The 18905-nt window shown below is 39.4% G+C and overlaps 1 protein-coding gene across 1 annotated transcript; it reads right to left on the bottom strand.

Moving 5' to 3' along the window:
• Positions 1-6332: 6332 nt before the first annotated feature.
• LOC140225723 (uncharacterized) lies at positions 6333-14905 on the bottom strand. The gene is made up of 4 exons (XM_072305566.1): positions 14751-14905; positions 11778-11828; positions 8477-8647; positions 6333-7389 (listed from the first exon to the last, which is right to left on the bottom strand). Exons 1-4 carry the CDS (start codon positions 14817-14819, stop codon positions 6934-6936), a joined length of 747 nt encoding a protein of 248 aa, XP_072161667.1. The 5' UTR covers positions 14820-14905; the 3' UTR covers positions 6333-6933.
• Positions 14906-18905: the final 4000 nt, after the last annotated feature.

Here is an 18905-nt window from a genome sequence, read left to right as displayed (position 1 = left end):
AACGCTACAACGTTTCCTCGATTCTGCCGTGCTGAGGAAAAACGACGTATGAGCCTTCAGGCGTTGCCAGATTCCCCTCAATAAAAATCGAATTTACTGGACATTTTTTGAATGTTTTGCTTCGAATTTTTCAGACGATTTTGTTCGCCATTTGATTTGAAATACCTGAATATTCCAAGGAAAAATATTCATTACTTTCCTCAAGAATAGACAATTTATCCGAGGAAATTTGGCAACTCTCGAATGTTCATACGGCGTTTTTTCTTAGCATGGCAGAATTGGATGTATTTCTGCCAAACGGAACTATGTGCATTACGACATGAGCCCTGAGACCCATAAGAATATGTCCATATCAGGGCTCACGTCATATTTCACATATTTCCGTTTGGCAGAAATACGTTCAATTCGTCGTTTCCCGAACAGAGGAACTTAACTCGATTCCAAGGTTTCAAAATTGACACGCAAACAATTCAATTTTTTACGAGAATGTAATTTTTAAATTTGTGTCCAAAATGTTTACGATTTTTGCATGAGATTCGAAGAAAAATCAGTTAAATTCTTAGGTAATAGTAACCAAGATTCTCCTGTTATATATTCAATTTCCGATTAAAAATTTTGCAGCATTGAAATTTAGTCACGTTTTTTAGTGAGGGAAACTACGAATTGAGGATGTCCCTTTTTATCTTTGATATTTGTAACTTTGAGACGTGTGAATGAGATAAAATCGTCGTATCGTCTCGGGGATAATGAAATTCAATTGAAAACAACGCTTTTCCTTTCAAGTTAAGTTGAAGAAAACCATGTATTTCCACCTCCAAAGGAGGTAATAAATGTGAAAAGGAATAGGTATCATCGGTTTCTCTCTTCCCAAAAGTTGGATGATAAAATCATGTACAGACAGGCTCAAGCAAGAGTCCGTCGGGTAATCACTCGCGAGCGATTACTCACGTAGACTCTGTTTTTCTTGTGAGCGGGAAACTCAATATTTTGGTAAGGGTTGATTGCTGCAATCTTCAATTTGCTTCGTTCGAATTACGTTCTAGCATGAATCATCAATAAATGAATCAGAGAATTGGCTTTCTTGAGTAACTTTTACAGCATAGGTAAGAAGACAGTGCGGAGTCTCTAGAATATATCGTTTCTGCTTGGACTCTCAAAAAATTATATAGGCCCGGACCACTAGACAAGGTACGAATTTCAGCATTCTGATACATGTTTCTCAACCAAAATTTCACGTAGAACACGATACGCACAACGAAAATTACCAAAATCAACTCCTGACGAAGATATTTAATGATTCTTGATGCGTGAATTCAAACCACCCGCTCATGAAAACTGAATGCTCTACGTGATTCACATCGCGCGCTAAATGTTTATCATGCCAGTCTCTGCGATGTAAAAATCTTCAACTTCAATCTTGACACTTTGGCTCCGCTATAGCAAATTACCAATAGTTTGAACAACACATGGTGGAAAATGAACATTGCTCGATTGAGAAGCTTGCTGAAACCGTTGTAGTGCGCGATTTGACTCACGTAGAGCTTTGAGTTTCTTGTGAGCGGGCAGTTCAAATTCCTCGTAATCAGTGCGAAATAAAAACGTTAATATCTTCGTTAGAAGTTGATTTCGGTAATTTTCGTAGTGTGAATCGTGTTCTACGTGAAATTCTGGTTAAGAAACATGTATCAGATTGCTTAAATTCGCACCTTGTCTAGTGGTCCATTATACTGCCGTGCTAAGCAAGAACGCCGTGAGTCCATCAAGATTTTCCCGCACTTCTTGGAACTTAACACTTAAGAAAATAAAAACTGTTTTACCTAATCACCTCAAATTTTCAGGTTCAGTTCTTGATAGCATTTGAGAAAACATTCTGTAAAAACATTCTCCCAAAATACACATGTTTTTTTGCTATGATACATTGTTTCCAAAAACTTTATAATGGCGTTTACGGCGTTTTTGCGTTGCACGGCAGTATATACCGTTAGAAACCTACAGACATCTATATGTCGACGGCAAATAGTCGAATCAGGCATTTTATCAAATGCCTAGGCCGGTAGTTAAATTTTGACAGCTTACGGAATTCTGTAAATTTATGGCAAGGAGTTCACGGGTTTTCAATATTTTGGGAAAAACAATTCTTTAAATTCGCCAACCTCGCATGAAAAATTCCTTTTTACATGCCTTTAGTACATTTATATGTTCAAATTTTAAAAATTCAATTTTTAATGACATGCTGATCATTCCATGAATAAAGTGTGCATTCAGGATCTTAGAATCGTTTGAAGTACATATACTATTGTATGCTGCATATTTTTACAGAAAATTCTTTCTGTCAGGAGCAACGAATTATTTTGTGTAAAATTAGGATAAGAGTCAAAAATCCAATATACGAGGGGCGTTCAATAAGTAAGTATCCTCCCTCTCTAAAATCCATAAGAATGGACCAATTTTAAAAAACTTGGGCTCAAAATCTTCCTTAGGATATTTCGAGTTCAACAAAACAAACCGCAACAAAATCGGACCATGTGCGGCCGAACGCGAGCCGTTTGAACGCGCCGAGGTGCTCGACGCTCCCGCCGAATCTGCGAGGATTTGAAGTCCGCTACAGGAGAAGAGCTTCTCTGCCAAAGCCTCAGTCGTTCATCACTGACGAAAAATCAAAGAAATTTTTGTAGAATAAGGGGCTTACCTCACTTCTCCACATAACCAGCTCGATCCAAGCAAGTCTGATACTGAGACTAAGACTAAGAGAACAGCTTTTGGATGCCTCGTGCGTGGAAGTCTTTCAGCTGACCGCGGATGAAAGAGTGGACGGCTTGTTTGACCTCTTCCACTGATTCAAAATTAACTCCTCCAAGTTCAGATTTCAGGAACGGGAATAAATGGTGGTCTGGTTTGCCATTTATTATCGTATCTGAAATCTGAACTCGGAGGAGTTAATTTTGAATCAGTGGAAGAGGTCAAACAAGCCGTCCACTCTTTCATCCGCGGTCAGCTGAAAGACTTCCACGCACGAGGCATCCAAAAGCTGTTCTCTTAGTCTTAGTCTCAGTATCAGACTTGCTTGGATCGAGCTGGTTATGTGGAGAAGTGAGGTAAGCCCCTTATTCTACAAAAATTTCTTTGATTTTTCGTCAGTGATGAACGACTGAGGCTTTGGCAGAGAAGCTCTTCTCCTGTAGCGGACTTCAAATCCTCGCAGATTCGGCGGGAGCGTCGAGCACCTCGGCGCGTTCAAACGGCTCGCGTTCGGCCGCACATGGTCCGATTTTGTTGCGGTTTGTTTTGTTGAACTCGAAATATCCTAAGGAAGATTTTGAGCCCAAGTTTTTTAAAATTGGTCCATTCTTATGGATTTTAGAGAGGGGGGATACTTACTTATTGAACGCCCCTCGTATAAGTAAGAATATTTGACCATTTGCCTAGGTATTTGAGCAAATGCCTGATTTGACTGTTTGCTTTCGACATATATACGGTATGGTGCCCGTGGAAACCGGGAGGACACCCACGCTCTACGCCTTTCAAATGGACCAGCTAGCGGATAAAGTGCCTTTTCTTTAATTTTGAATATTCATAGATCATCGACGAAAACTCATTTTATCCGTGCGAAACTTATTGATCTCACAACCGCTTTGGAGTAAGTTGCGATCTTGGAAACGGCGACTCTCTCACTTATTCATCATGATACCATGATCAATTAAAGCTAAAAGACTTAAAAACCACAATCTGAACCGAGAATTTAGGGTCTCTTTTTTGAAATAAGACTTACAGACAAAAAAAAAAAATCTTAGAACACAAAAAAATGTTCATAGGGCATTTTTCAAAACTTCAGTTCGCGATTTAACACTTTTGGAACACGTAAGGAACATTCTTGATTAACATACCTGAACAGGGCCACCTTTGAAAAGAGGAGAGCGCCTTCAACCGACTTCATAATCTTGATGCAAAATTCTGATACAACTATTCACGACAGTCGTTTTGCATACCCGCCTAATTGAAGGCAAATCATTGACCCAGGCAGCAAGGTACGAATTTCAGCACTGTGATACGTAATTTTAAGGGAGCAAAACCTCCGGGGGTGCTCCACCTGGCTCCAAAAGGGCCAACCCCCAGGGGCATCCCCCCCTTGCCCTACCTACCCAACCTGGAACCCAGGAAGTCCAATCCCCTGGGGCTCCACCCCTCGACTGCCAAGGAGCCAAGCCAACCGGGGGCTGCCCCCTTGACATCCAAGCCGTCCAACCCCCGGGGGCTGCCCCCCTTGGCATCCATGGAGCCCAACCCCTCAGGGGTGCACCCCTCGGCTGCCATGGAGCCCAACCCACCGGGGGCTGCCCCCATCGGCATCCAAGAAGCCCAAAACCAAGGGCCCGCACCCCTTGGCAGCAAGGAGCCCAACGCACCGGGGGCTGCCCCACCTGACATCCAAGCAATCCAACTGTCACAGGTATTGAAATACCAGTAACTTGTCCTTTTCTCAAACTTATGAATTTCTTAAACATTTTCTTTAACTCACTTCAGATGGCTGGATTTCGTTCAGTTTCAGTCTTTTTCAACCCTATCTTCCAGTCATCTCCTTGAATCACCACTTATTTTAATTACTAGACTTGCAACTGATACCTACATAGATTATAGCCAGCCAACAGCGTGTAGACTTGTTGTCTCACCACCCGTGACGTCAGCAAGTCTATAAAAGCTTGTGCTGCCCGAGATTCTAGGTCTTTTTTCCATCTTTGTGACCCGGACTCATGTCCCTCGCTCTAAGGTCTTTTACCATCCCCATGACCCACGAAACGTAAACGTGTAACTCTCTCTCTGGTCTTTAACATCCCTACGACCCACGACCCGTGTCTCTCTCTCTCTCATCGGTTTTATTCCATCAGTAGTGCAACTCTTCACTTCAACTTTAACGCTGTGTAACTTAGTGACATTTAATTTGTGAAATCTGTGATATGTGCCTTCATCACGTCAATACAAGCTATTTCGTCTCAAACTCTTGTTTTATCCTTTATCGAACATTCCTTAGTCAGTTTGTCAATCCTGACTCAAAAAGATTGACTGGTGCCGAAATTATTATCTCAACCGTCAACTTCATAACATGATTACCGAAACCAATTGTTAATCATTACACCAACCCTCAGGCTGCCCCCCCCCCCCCGGCACCCAAGAAGACCAACAACCCCTTGGTTGCCAAGGAGCCCAACCCAACGGTGGCTTGGCTGCCCCCCCCCCCCCCCCCGGCACCCAAGAAGACCAACAACCCCTTGGTTGCCAAGGAGCCCAACCCAACGGTGGCTTGGCTGTCCCACCTGACATCCATTTGTTGGCTATAGTATACGCCCAAATTAAAATAATCAGACCAGCCCTCGGGAGGGCAACTAGGGACCTCTCTCAAACGAGAAAATCACGTTTTGAGCCTTGGGTGGCGTAGTCAAAATGTTGAAGAAGAAGCACACTATTCTTAAACGCATACCTTGTGAAAATTCAGGACTGTGAAGAGTATAAATATCTAGGAGTTTGGTAAACTAAGGACGGAAATTTGGATCGGGCCATCAAAGATCGGAATGTGCAAGCCAAGAAAGCTATCGCGATGCTAAATGGGGTTCTCTGGGACCAGAGTATCTCCAAGGAGACCAAAAGAAAAATTTACAACGTCATCGTGAAGAGTATCGTGACTTACGGGAGTGAGATCTGGCAACTCAAGAAAAGAACTGAAGACATGCTTAGGACAACTGAGATGGACTTTTGGCGAAGGTCTGCTGGGATATCGAGAAGAGAACGTATCCGCAATGAAGAGGTACGCGAGATAATGGGTGTGGAGAAGGACATCGTTCACGATATCAGGTCCAAGCAGTTGGTCTGGCATGGACATGTGCGAAGGATGGCAGACGACCGGTTGCCCAAGCAGGTCTTCGATTGGGTTCCTCCCGGAAGGCGACGGCGTGGACGTCCTGTGAAAGGTTGGCGACAAGGGGTGGAGGAGGAGATCAGAAGGTGCCAATTGCCTGATGATCTCTGGGAGGATAGGGGGCAATGGCGATTGGGCGTCGCAGAGCGCGAGGCGGCGCAAAAAAGCGGCTTTATGTATGTATATTATTTTCTCCATTCGTTCTCTATGATGAATTTAGATTTTCATTTCTACACGGGCTCTGCTACTATCCCGTCTCTATTCTGAGAGAACTTTAACAAATAGATCCGGCAATTCATTTCTAAAGGAGCCTCGAAAAAAGGCCCATTGTGATTCAGTCAGTACATGATCATAAAAATTTAGATATTAATAATGGACTCGTAAATGGATCTGTAGGAAAATTGATTTCAATAAAACTGGAGAATGACATTCCAACACAACTTTATTTTAAATTTGAAGATCCTTCAATAGGAAGTGCGGCAAAAAGGATTACATCTCCACATTATAATCACGCATTGACTACTACAAATGAAGTAGATAGTGTACCAATCAAGAGACATGAAGTAACACTAAAAATAATTATAAAAACAATATAACAGTGACACGGAAACAGTTTCCTATAACTCCAGCGGCTGCAATTTCTATACATAAGTCACACGAAAGCACTTATGAAATAGTATGTGTGCATTATAACGCAATAAGATTTAAAACAACCAGTTTATTGTATGTAGCTCTAAGTCGGAAAAATTCATTGAAAAACTTATATCTGATTGGGAAGTTAAACAAAGCTGATTCTGAACCAAATATACAACTTCTTGATGAGCTTCAGTGGTTAAATTAAAAAAAGGCAAAATTAAAATTAGATTTATTTGAAAATTATCAGGAAAACATGTTTTTATTTTTTTACTAGACTTTTCAGTCTCTAAACAAACAGAATATGACCAACTTCAAAAATGAACCTCTGTACAAAAAAAATGATTTAATCATTATTTCAGAAGCTATAATGTTTCATCTATTTGTTCTCACTACGTATTAGAGCTTTCCCGCTTGTTTTCGGTTTCTTTCAACTCATTTTCTTTCAAATTTTTTTCTCTCAACTTTTTTTCTTGCAACTTTATTTGTTTCAACATAATTTCGTAGGCCTTTTCTAACACACCTACCAACCATTGTACACATGCAAGTGGGTCTTGACGAAAACTTTCACAAATATTCGGAAATTTTCGCTCCAGAATCTGATCATGCACCTTTTCATCCCTGATTCTCATTATTTTCTTTATAATCTCTGCCAAATCATCAATACCTACTCCTTTATCATTAGCTGTTTTTGACATGAATAACATAGGCGGATCGTTCAAATCCATCATCAAGGTCCATCGTTCTCCTCTATCGATTTCTGTTCCGAATTGTTTTCCATATGTCTCTTCCAATTTTTCAATCATGTTCCCGGCGAGAATGATGGATATTTCCTCTCGTAATCTTATCTGTGAGCATTCGTGAGAAAGTGAAACTGAATAAATACAGGGTTATCCAAAGGTCACCTATCACCCCTGTAACTTTTTTTCTAATTGAGATAGAAGTTTGAAACTTTGGAAATATCACACTTTTCGGAGCACAAGCGGCTCGGAAAGGCCCGTTCATGGATTGACTTCATTGGCGCTCCAGTACATTGCGACTCTATTGTACTCTATGGAAATCTCATAAAGGAATTCAATATTCCCTGTGATGTATATTCATGTGTTTTAACAACTTTATTTGTTGCCTCCCTTTTTTTTAAAATCTTACTTAACGCTATTTTTAATGCTGGAATCCTTTTCCTTTGGAGATTCGATTATATCTGGGATAGGCGTAGGTAGTGGGATGCAAACCCTTACACATATGACACGCAGATCGCGTGTTTGCATACTTTCATGGCTATACCATGATAAATCTTTGATCATTGAGAGCTTTGGTAACTGTCAAATGAGAATCTTGATTATTTAAATTAAGTTTCCAGACAAAATCCTCTGTTCCTTTAAGCTTATGACTAGAGTTATCAGGTAAGGCTTTAAATAATTGGTTTTAAAATATTAACATCATTACCTGAGGAGGGCATTGAAATAAATTTGATTAGGTAAGTATTTTTACAGCCAGTTCTTCATCTTTTACAAATTAGTCTGTCCAATTATACATAAAAATGACTACTTACGTTTTCTTCTTTCAGTTTTACTTCAGTTTTTACTGATTCTTTTCTCAGCTTTAATTCTTCTCTCAGTTTTAATAATTCTTCCTGCGCGTCTTTAAGTTGTAGTAATTGAATATAAATTAATCTTTCCCGATCAAAGGGATCGCTAGTCTGGGCGAGGGCTTTTGCCTGTTCCCGAAGTCTCCTGTGTTTTTCGTCTTGCGCCTTATAGAGCATTGAAACACATTTTTAATTACTACTTTTGTAACATAATATTTATTAATATCATTCAGCTATCCTACTGAGGAGGGCATTGAAATAAATTTGATTCGGTAAGTATTTTTACAGCCAGTTCTTCATCTTTTACAAACTAGTCTGTCCAATTATACATAAAAATGACTACTTACGTTTTCTTCTTTCAGTTTTAGTGATTCTTCTCTCAGTTTTACAGATTCTTCCTGCGCGTCTTTAAGTTTTAGTAATTCAATATAAATTAATCTTTCCCGATCAACGGGATTGCTAGCCTGGGCGAGGGCTTTTGCCTGTTCCCGAAGTCTCCTGTGTTTTTCGTCCTGCGCCTTATAGAGCATTGAAACACATTTTTAATTACTACTTTTGTAACATAATTTTTATTAATATCATTCAGCTATCCTACTACAACTACATTTATTATATGAGTGATTTCACGATGACAAGAATACCTAAAATTAGCAACACCTTTACAATGAAAAAGCAGCAATTTTAACCAAATTTCATTACTTCGTTTTAAAGGTATCAAACTTCCTTTTTCCAGCTTTGGCGCGATCTATTTTGATTCAGTGCCTAAATGGTTATAGAGGGTTATCCAAAAGTCACTGACCACCCCTGTAATTTTTTTCCTAATTGAGATCGAAGTTTGAAACTTTGGGAATGTTCCTCGGTTTCAGGTAGCAACTTTTCGGTTCTTCAAACTTTTGGGGGGCGGGGGCTAACTTTTTTTTCAAATGGCAACCCCCCTTTTGTGATACCTCATTAGAAAGATAATAAAAAAATAAAATTTTTGGCGCAAACCGCTGGTCAAAGTGTTTACTTTTGACAAAATGGCGGCCGCTAGCTAATCGTCGGATTTGTATGAGACTTGGTATCCGGGGGTATTTTGGCACGAGAAAGACAAATCTTTCATTGGATTTTTGAAATTTTTAAAAACTTTACAATGGCGGCAAAAATGCGAATGGCGATGATGGATGCGGATTTTCCGTTATTTTTCCGCCACCATTTTGACGATATTCAGTGTTTCAAAAATCGAATGAAAGATTAATTTTTTTCGAGCCAAAAACCACCAGAGTATTGACTTTTGTGCAAATCCATCGGTAAACAAGTACACAAAGTAAAATTTAAACAATTTTTCACGAAAATTTTGCGAACAGAAGAAAACATAACTCCTATCCTAATTAGTTAGTAAAGAGTACACCCATATGAAATCTAGACCGCCCAAGATTCATCTTCCGCGCGGAGGGCATGTTTGTTCCTGCTTAAAAGTTTTTGGCAAACCTGCATACAGGATGAAACGCACCTTTCTCATTGATGAATCTTGAATTTCTTTTAAAAGTAATTAAATCTCCCTATTTTGTCGTTTTTATGTCGCTGGAAAATAAGCATTGACTGGTTTTAGTCAAATAAAAAATTAACATTTTCTGGCCAAATTTTGCAATTTCAATAAACATGAAGCACAAACTCCAAAAATAGGTCCAACATTTAAAAAGGAAATTTAATACCTTTGAAATTAAGTAATGACATTTGGTCAAAATTCGTGCATTTTTAAAGAGGTGTGTGAAAAAACGGCCAAAAATGCCTCAAGGCATTTTCGAATTTTGATCACTGGGGGTAATACAGTAGCTTCCGAGACGCCCAAAACCGGTCGCCGTTTTGCTTAGAAGCGCCGGGTTGCGACGTTGCCATTTTTTAAAGTGGAAACCTTTAAAAATTCATGTCTCCGCCGCATCTCAACCGATTTCAGTGAACTTTTTTTTAAAATGTTCCTCTTAAATAGAGCTTTCTAGTGATGTATAGTTTTCTGGGTTTACTTGGCTTTAAGTGGCACTTACGCGGTTTTAGCAGTTTTTGATAGACACAAAAATTTAGTTTTTATTTTACCACGATCGTGGAATCGACGGAATCTAAACAAAAACCAGTCTAAATGAAAGTTCAGATTCTCACCTTTCTAACGAGCACAAGATCATCCCGGGGAAACGTTTAGTTTCCGAGATATGACCGCTCAAAGTTGGTCACATGCGCTTTTGCGCAATGTGAATGCGTCTTATCACTGAGTCATTCGCGAACTAGGGGTCCCTAATGTTCAATTTACGTTGAAATAATTACACAGAACAGTAAGGTGTGCAACACGAGCCGTATTTTCACCTTCGGCTGGCGATGTGCGACGTTGCCATTTTTTGAAGTGAAAACTCTTAAAAATGCATAACTCCGCTGCATTTCAACCGATTTCAATGAACTTTTTTTTAAAATTTTCCTCTTAAATAGAGCTATCTAATGGCATTTAGGTTTCTGGATTTTATTTACCTTGGGGAGGCACTTAGGTCGTTTATATGGTTGTTTGCAGAGATTTTTCATACAAAAAATAGTGTTGCTATTTTTTTTCTTTCTTTTTTTCTTCTTTTTTCCCGCGGGTTGTGGGAGGGTTTGAAATGGCAAAATTTAAAAGAAAGAACTTTAAAAAAAGGGATTCTTTAATCACTGTTCTTACGTGTACAAATATTGAAAGCGACGCTCTCATTGTACAAGAGAAGGTGGTGTTGCTAATTTACCAAGATTTTTGCATTATACTTTAAGCGATGGTGATCTTCCGATCTAGTTTGAATGTTAAAAAGAATCGGGGGAAATACAGACCCCCTTCCGAAAAAAAGGAAAAAAAGAAAGAAAAAAAATAGCAACACTATTTTTTGTATGAAAAATCTCTGCAAACAACCATATAAACGACCTAAGTGCCTCCCCAAGGTAAATAAAATCCAGAAACCTAAATGCCATTAGATAGCTCTATTTAAGAGGAAAATTTTAAAAAAAAGTTCATTGAAATCGGTTGAAATGCAGCGGAGTTATGCATTTTTAAGAGTTTTCACTTCAAAAAATGGCAACGTCGCACATCGCCAGCCGAAGGTGAAAATACGGCTCGTGTTGCACACCTTACTGTTCTGTGTAATTATTTCAACGTAAATTGAACATTAGGGACCCCTAGTTCGCGAATGACTCAGTGATAAGACGCATTCACATTGCGCAAAAGCGCATGTGACCAACTTTGAGCGGTCATATCTCGGAAACTAAACGTTTCCCCGGGATGATCTTGTGCTCGTTAGAAAGGTGAGAATCTGAACTTTCATTTAGACTGGTTTTTGTTTAGATTCCGTCGATTCCACGATCGTGGTAAAATAAAAACTAAATTTTTGTGTCTATCAAAAACTGCTAAAACCGCGTAAGTGCCACTTAAAGCCAAGTAAACCCCAGAAAACTATACATCACTAGAAAGCTCTATTTAAGAGGAACATTTTAAAAAAAAGTTCACTGAAATCGGTTGAGATGCGGCGGAGACAGTTTTGCGTTTGTGTCACTTTTTGTCGGATAGAAGTTGTGTTTGTAACGAAATTATTTCTTTCTCTATTTAATCCAAATATTCCTTGAAAGTGAACGATTCTTATAATTTAATTCATCTAGACTTACATTGTGGTTTGTTTTCGCCGTCCCCAAGGGCCTCAGACCAGTCAGACCATCCTTCAAAACACATCAAAATAAATGTTTTAATTATTAATTCTAAAAAACGGCGCCCTTCGCCGTTGTCCCCTGACGCGCGTTCGCGCGCGTTTTTTACTTGGTTATCCGGCCTCAGTTGTTCTATTTTTTTAAGCGACCCGCGCGTCCACCGCGGGAATTTTTAGTGTATTTTCCGAAGGGGTGGGGATCAATCTTTGGAGGTTATTTTTGCGTTTACACTGTTGGAGGAATTGATTATTTGAATGACTGCATGTCGCCGGATTGCAATTAAAATCCCTCATGTAATGTCAGATATGAAAAAATTTCAATGAACGATGTGGCAAGCTTGAATGGCGATGGCGATGACTCAATCTCCGTGACTCACTGTGCGACAACATTGTCGTCTTGCCCTCAAATTTTCAGTCCGTGACCCACTGTGCGACTAAATTGCCGTCTTGTCCACTAATTTTCAGTTCGTGACCCACTGTGCGGCCCTGCTCCCCTCTAGCCGCGCACCCCCCACGGCCAAAACTTTCAAAGCTCGCCATTTTTAAACGGCGCGGCCGATTTCGCTCAAATTCAATACCAGCTTAGTACCTAGTAAGATCTACCTCAATTTCGGGGGAAAATCTCGTAATTTGCGCGAGTTATTGCGACCATAAAATTGAATCTCCCCCCACTTCTTGCCCCCACCGTTTGATATCTAAGACTGTGATCTCGGTTTTTTTTTCGCATTGTCCTATTCCTCTACCTCACATCGCAAAATGTTTTACCCTCAAAACTTTGAAAATAAGGGAAATATAACACAGCAAAAATCGAAAGATTCACGATGAGTCGAAAATACATACATAAATAAACAGATATATAGATATATACATCTCAATAACATACCATCATGCTTTCAGCCTTATTGTATTGTTCTTTCTGCAACGTTTCAGATTGCAAAAATGTACCGAATTGATAGTATAATAGCAAATTTTGAAACCAAAAACTATTTTGAACAAATAGGTGCCTGGAAGGAAGCTCGTACTCAAAAGGTGGACAGCATAAATAATTTTCTGAGGGCGACCAACAGTGGAGTTAAGGAAGAAAGGAATTTGGAGTATTAGTTTTCTGTGATGAGTTAGAAGAGGGTTTCAGAGAAACCAAAAAAATGTTTACAACTTAACCTAAGGATTTGATCGTCCTTGAAGCAGCTAAAAGCAGTGAAACTGTAATTATGGATGTAGGGGATTATCATAAAAAAATGGAACGCCTTACACCGTTTGTAAAAAAATAACAAGGGACCTATCAAATACACAACAGCTCAAAAATAACGCCATGGTAACAAATTGGTATAAATGGGGCATCATCTTGAAACAAACGATAGAATGGCTCAACACAAGGAATACAGTGTCCCCATAAATTTATGGGCTGGTAAAACTGCACAAACCAGGTGAGCCACGCATACCTACTGTTAGTAATATGAATTCCCCGTTTTACAAAATGTCCAAGTTTCTAAGCGGTGTGCTATCGAAAGTAGTTGGTAAAACAAGATCATACATAAAGGATTCATTTCATCTCCGAGAATTTATAAAACATCGGAAAGTTCCAGAGAATTATAAGTTGGCCTCATTAGATGTTACGCCATTATTTACCAACATTCCAATAGACTTGGCAATGACGGTTATGGAGGAGTATTGGCGGCAACATCAATTCAACAGAAAAACGGTAAAAATTAGATTGGATTTTAACCGCTTTACCCGCCTCTCCTCGTTACTTACAAACCGTTCCTATACTTATCTCAAACACCGAAAAAAAATTGAAGTTAATTTAACATTCTGGATGTAAAAAAAGTGTGCGAGAACTTACAAAATGCTAAAATACCTGCCACAGCAGTTACTTCAGCAATGCCAAGATGTAAAATTAAGTGCTGTGGCGGGTAATTCAGCATTTATAAGTTCTCGCACACTTTTTTTACATTCAGTATGTTAATTTAACTTCCCTTTTTTTTTCGGTGAAATTTTTCTCAGAGCTTTGTGCTATTATCAGCTTCCATTTAAACCCCGGTTCGATGGCCGAATGGGCTGCCCAAAAAGCAAGCCATTTTTGAAGGGTTATATAATGAGAAATTCGTGATATTTTCGGCTCTCAGGAAATCACCCCATGGCTAAAATTGGTGGTATAAATGTTCGAGTGCTTAAAATAATCGTATTCAAGAAACTAAGACATTAAACCATGGAGTAAATTTTTTTTTAATAATATAACGAGTTTTACTACCGGTGATTTAGCTATTATAGCCCCAGAATACTTTTAAATCGCCTTTATTTTCCAGAATCTCGACGGAATTTTTTTTCTTTTGGCTTAAACGACTCAATAAACACTGCACTGTAGTTAAACAATATAAAGAATGTTAGATTTGGACATATAAAAAATGTTTAACTCGTTTAGGCACACCGTGCATTACGCACGCGGCCGAAACCAGGGCAGGGGAATGCGTGTACCTGAATTTTGAGTCTCGGCTTCCCGTCTCGGATCTCATAGGCTTGACGGGGTAGGTATCGCTCTTTATAATATTGAATCTTTAGCCTGAAAGCGTACCTATCCTAAAAGTGCTTCCTTCCATTCGCAATGTAAAAAATGTTTGCGTTACCCAAAGACGTTGTCTCTTTTTTAACTTTAATAATAATTTTTTCTGTTCCCATGACAAATCAATGATTTGTTTGTGTATTCAAAAATCGGTGATTATTTTATTTGGGGGGGGGCGAAGCTCCTTTTAAGATCTTTTTATTAATTACTGTATAAACAAAACAAGTACTGAATTTTATTATTGCAACTTTAAACGTACAAAGGTAATAGGTAGTAAATTGATTTTGTTAAACTCTTAAAAGTCGCGCTGACCGCTGAGCATTTCACTAATACCTACGTATTAGAGCTTGTTTTTTAGTGTTAAGGTATACTTACATTTCCGTTAGAGTCCTGAAAGGCTCCAGCCGTACCACAGATAAGGAAGAACACAACACATTGGTACATTGCGTTGCGAGGTAGCTGAACGAAATGACTGGCGATGTTGGTCAAACGCGACAAGCGGCTGGTGATATTCTGCTGTATGAAATAACCTTAGTCATCGTCGTGCTATTTTTATCAAGCAGCTGCGGGGTTCAAAAGGGCAAGTTGAGCTGGAAGTCGAACGATAATGTGTCTGAGCAAGAGACCTCTAAAATCAAAAATTTTGCCGTTTATCATATTATTATTACTTTTTGGCCTCACTCAAGCATTATTTGTTTCGAATCAAGGAAAATTCAGCTAAATCAAGATAAAAAAAATCTTGACGGCAAATTCAATAATCTTCATGCTTGAGCCACGCACATTTTTTTTTGGTGTTGGGGGGCGGAGGGACCCCAGTTAAGGAATGCATAGAGTATATCGCCGGTGTAAGTCGGGAATCACATAACTCGTTTGCGGTGTCTGAAAATCTCCACCTCTATGTTATTATTTTAAAGAAGAACGAATTGTCATCATTCCTTGAAGTTCTTGCAAGATTTTTCTCGCACGGAGAAGAAAAATCACTGCAGTTTTAAAGAATTGCCGTTGAGTAGTTTTCCGTTTAAAAAATGAAGTATGATAGGAAGTCTGCGACGTCGCAAACCGAGTTATGTGATTGCCGACTTTACCCTGTCGATATCCCCATTTAAATAAGCAAAAATGTGTATCGGCATTTTTTGAAATTCAAAATCGTTATCAACGGATTAAATGTAGCTCATTTTTGCTGAAACATCCTCATACTCGTTGAGTCATTCAAAAAAGTCCAGCAAGGCGATATTTGCGACTCTTCCGCTTTCAGCACATAAATATCTCCGGATTTACGAGGCAGCTCTATCCTCAAATTTTAAAGCTAAGATTATTTATTCCCACGAAAGCGTTTAGCTCAAGTTAAGGGTTGGCTTGCGCTAAGTCCAGCCCCCCCCCCCCCCCCGCAGCCCGTAAAATAACGAGCAACCGGCACTGTCTACTTTAGGTTCTACGATAAGCATAGTCCAACAAGCAAGTCCAGGGAAATAAGGGAAAGCAAAAGCTGAGCTGAAGAGGGGAGAGTTAAGTGGGAAGGGGGTAAAATTATGAGTGGCGTAATTACCAGGGTTATATAAGTCGGGGAAGTCTCTTAATGGGGGTAGTAATTTCGCAAATCGGTCTGCAACTTTGCCATAGTTGACAATTTTGAATAAATTAACAGTGTGTGAGACGCTTGACTCTAACCTCTGCGCACAGTGTCAAACTACGGAGCTCACGGGAGTTTCAGGGTTGCAATTCTTTAAAAGTCAGGAAATATTTGATCACAGGGTGACATGAAACATAAGGAAGAAATGAAAGGTTGGAAATCTCAGTGGAATATGTCGTGAAATTTCACGAGGCGGTGAAATAATATATATTTTTCAGGGGCTAGAGTATGCAATCCGCACTCAAACGCATTAAAATAGAATAAGTCACAATTTTTACATTTTGCGAAACATGAGAAAGAATCGGTATCCACAGTATCTTTCATAAATTTCTGAAATTTCATGAAATATTTCAAATGAAGTATGAAGAGTTTATTTTTCATGAAATTTTTCCGCCCTTTTTGACCGTAAAATGCCAGGTCTGCTGAAATGGCCGACTGAGAATTAGGCTATATTTATTTATTTTTTTAATTTCTATATTCATATGTTTTGATGGTCATGTAGTTAATTGCTGAGAAAAATCCCAGCGTAACATCGACTTGAGCGGATTTTTTTTTTCAGTCTCGATTGATATTTTCCTTACCTTCAGGATTCATGTTTTTATTAGGTACATACATCAGTGGCGTGGCGTGAATGATCGATTATCGATATTTCCTCATTTGAGCTGTGGTAAAGAATCGATCATTAGGGTGTTGGCTGCGAAGACCCTAACAATCGATCCTTTTCCTTAGGTTTAAATGGTATATCAATCGATAAATCGCAAAGCACGCCTCGCCACTGACATACACCCTAGCCGCTTTCACAGCGCTCTCTAGCTCTCCTAAAAAATCCGCAATAGCTCAAAATATGACAATAACCAAGACTTTAAACTTCCTAAATTCAAAAGGCCGGGACCTTACGTGGTCCCGATAGCCCCATTTTCAACCGGATCAAATCAAAAATAAAATTTAAGGAGCAGTAAAAGCTAAAACCCTTATACGAAAGTATTTTTTCCGAACAGAACTAAGCGCGGGTGGGAAAGATGGAGTGTGCTCGATCAGAAACAAAGTAATAGTGGGCTTGATTCCTTTTGAAGCACCGGAAAAGCGGGACTTTAAATTCACCCAACGGAACTAAGTAGCAGCTGTATGTGGGACTCATGAGCCGTGGGCACGCGGCAAGAGCGTCGTGGACAGGGCTCATGAGTTATAGACGCCCAGGGGCAACCACGGAGCGGGTTCGTCGACGCTGTCGTTTTATAGTTCTATACGTTTTATAGTCTGGCGCTTTATAGTTCCCATTTACTCTTACGGCCTGAGAACTAACGAGCACACCCTGTAGTTTCCACCCGCACATAGTTATGTTTGGTAGAAAGACGTCTATATGATAGTCGGGAGGAAATAAAGTGTTCTAAACCTTTTTTGACAGTATGCCGAAGTTGAGTTGTTAGATCCCCGAGATGTTCTGTGGGCTCATTGTAAAAAATATTGATAAAGCGAAAAATAAAGTTACCAGGGCGAAACAAATCCAAAGTTTAATAGGCGTGTGGGTTAATTATTGAAAATGAATGAAGCAATAGACTAAGAGGACGTGTAGGGAAAACAGAGCGATGCTATTTAATGAAACGAGCTGGTCGTAATGGACCATGAGGTAAAATGATTGAATAACGATAGGGCCTTAGTATCATGGGTTGCCGTGAGTCATTCTATTGCTTACCTCCTTCATCCATTTCAATCACCCGATTCTACCGGTGGCATCTCTTGATTGACAGAATGACCCCTAATCTCCGCCTAATATGGCACCAGACATTGCTTCATGAACAATAATATTGTAACAACTAGGGAGAACAAAGTAATGAAAAATCAAGCGATAAGATTTTTCAACACCTTGACGAACGAGTTAAAAGTAATGTACAGGGAAAGTTCCGTCAAAATATTCCTTAACCAATCGAAAATAAAACTAAAAAATAAAGCTTATTATAATCTAAAAGAATTTTTTGAGGAACTGGTATAATAATTTCATTTTGCTTAAATTGTCGTAATGGTCGTATAAATTGTAAATTGGACTTGTGCCAGAGCTGTTTACTATAGGCTATATGCATCAATAAATTCTATCCATCTATCCATATCCTTTACGTCTTCTTTGTCTAAAGCTTTGTCTATCAATTTCAATAATCAACCCGCAGGTTTTAATGTTTGATTTTTCGGCTAATTTTTCTGAGCGAGCCCACCACCCGGCGTGGGAGGATGCAAATGAAGCGGCGCAGTCCTCTCTCCTACGGCGTAACTCAGCGGCCAAATATTCCGTAAGGGCGCGTCCTGATTTCCCGATGAGCCCCTGAAACTATGGATTTATATGGAAAACAAGGCTCACGTGAAAATTGAGATGCCCCCTCACGACGAGTTACTACGCCGCACAGTGGATCGAGTCAATGGGAGAGGTCGGACATAATTTAGAAACTTTAAAAGCATATATCTTCATTAATATGCAATTTTGATGTTTCAAAAACAGTTTCATTGGTTTTCTCTTAAAATTGTCTATAAAAAGCACCCCTTAAAATTAAAATTGTGATGAGGTAAACGTAAAATTTTACAATTTTTGTCGAAATTTTCATGTCCGACTTCTTCCGTTGATTCGATCCACTGTGCGCCGTCCCACCACTGCACTGCCACCCGTTAACTTTAGTGCCGCGCTCGTGAGACACGTCCCTCTCAGCACCCGCAACGCTACAACGTTTCCTCGATTCTGCCGTGCTGAGGAAAAACGACGTATGAGCCTTCTGGCGTTGGCAGATTCCCCTCAATAAAAATCGAATTTACTGGACATTTTTTGAATGTTTTGCTTCGAATTTTTTGAACGATTTTGTTCGCCATTTGATTTGAAATACCTGAACATTCCAAGGAAAAATATTCATTACTTTCCT

Source organism: Bemisia tabaci, chromosome 10, assembly GCF_918797505.1.
Source record: "Bemisia tabaci chromosome 10, PGI_BMITA_v3".
In the NCBI taxonomy this organism is placed as follows: Eukaryota; Metazoa; Arthropoda; class Insecta; order Hemiptera; family Aleyrodidae; genus Bemisia; species Bemisia tabaci.
Note: the sequence above shows the minus strand (reverse complement) of the source record. Positions and strands in the feature narration are given on the sequence as shown.

Excerpts from the sequence above, each read along its gene's own strand:
- LOC140225723 (XM_072305566.1), bottom strand. The coding sequence starts at position 14,819 with ATGTACCAATGTGTTGTGTTCTTCCTTATCTGTGGTACGGCTGGAGCC. Across the intron at positions 11,829-14,750 it reads TTCAGGACTCTAACGGAAAT|GATGGTCTGACTGGTCTGAG; the intron begins GTAAGTATACCT and ends TGTGTTTTGAAG. Across the intron at positions 7,390-8,476 it reads TAAAACTGAAAGAAGAAAAC|ATAAGATTACGAGAGGAAAT; the intron begins GTAAGTAGTCAT and ends GAATGCTCACAG.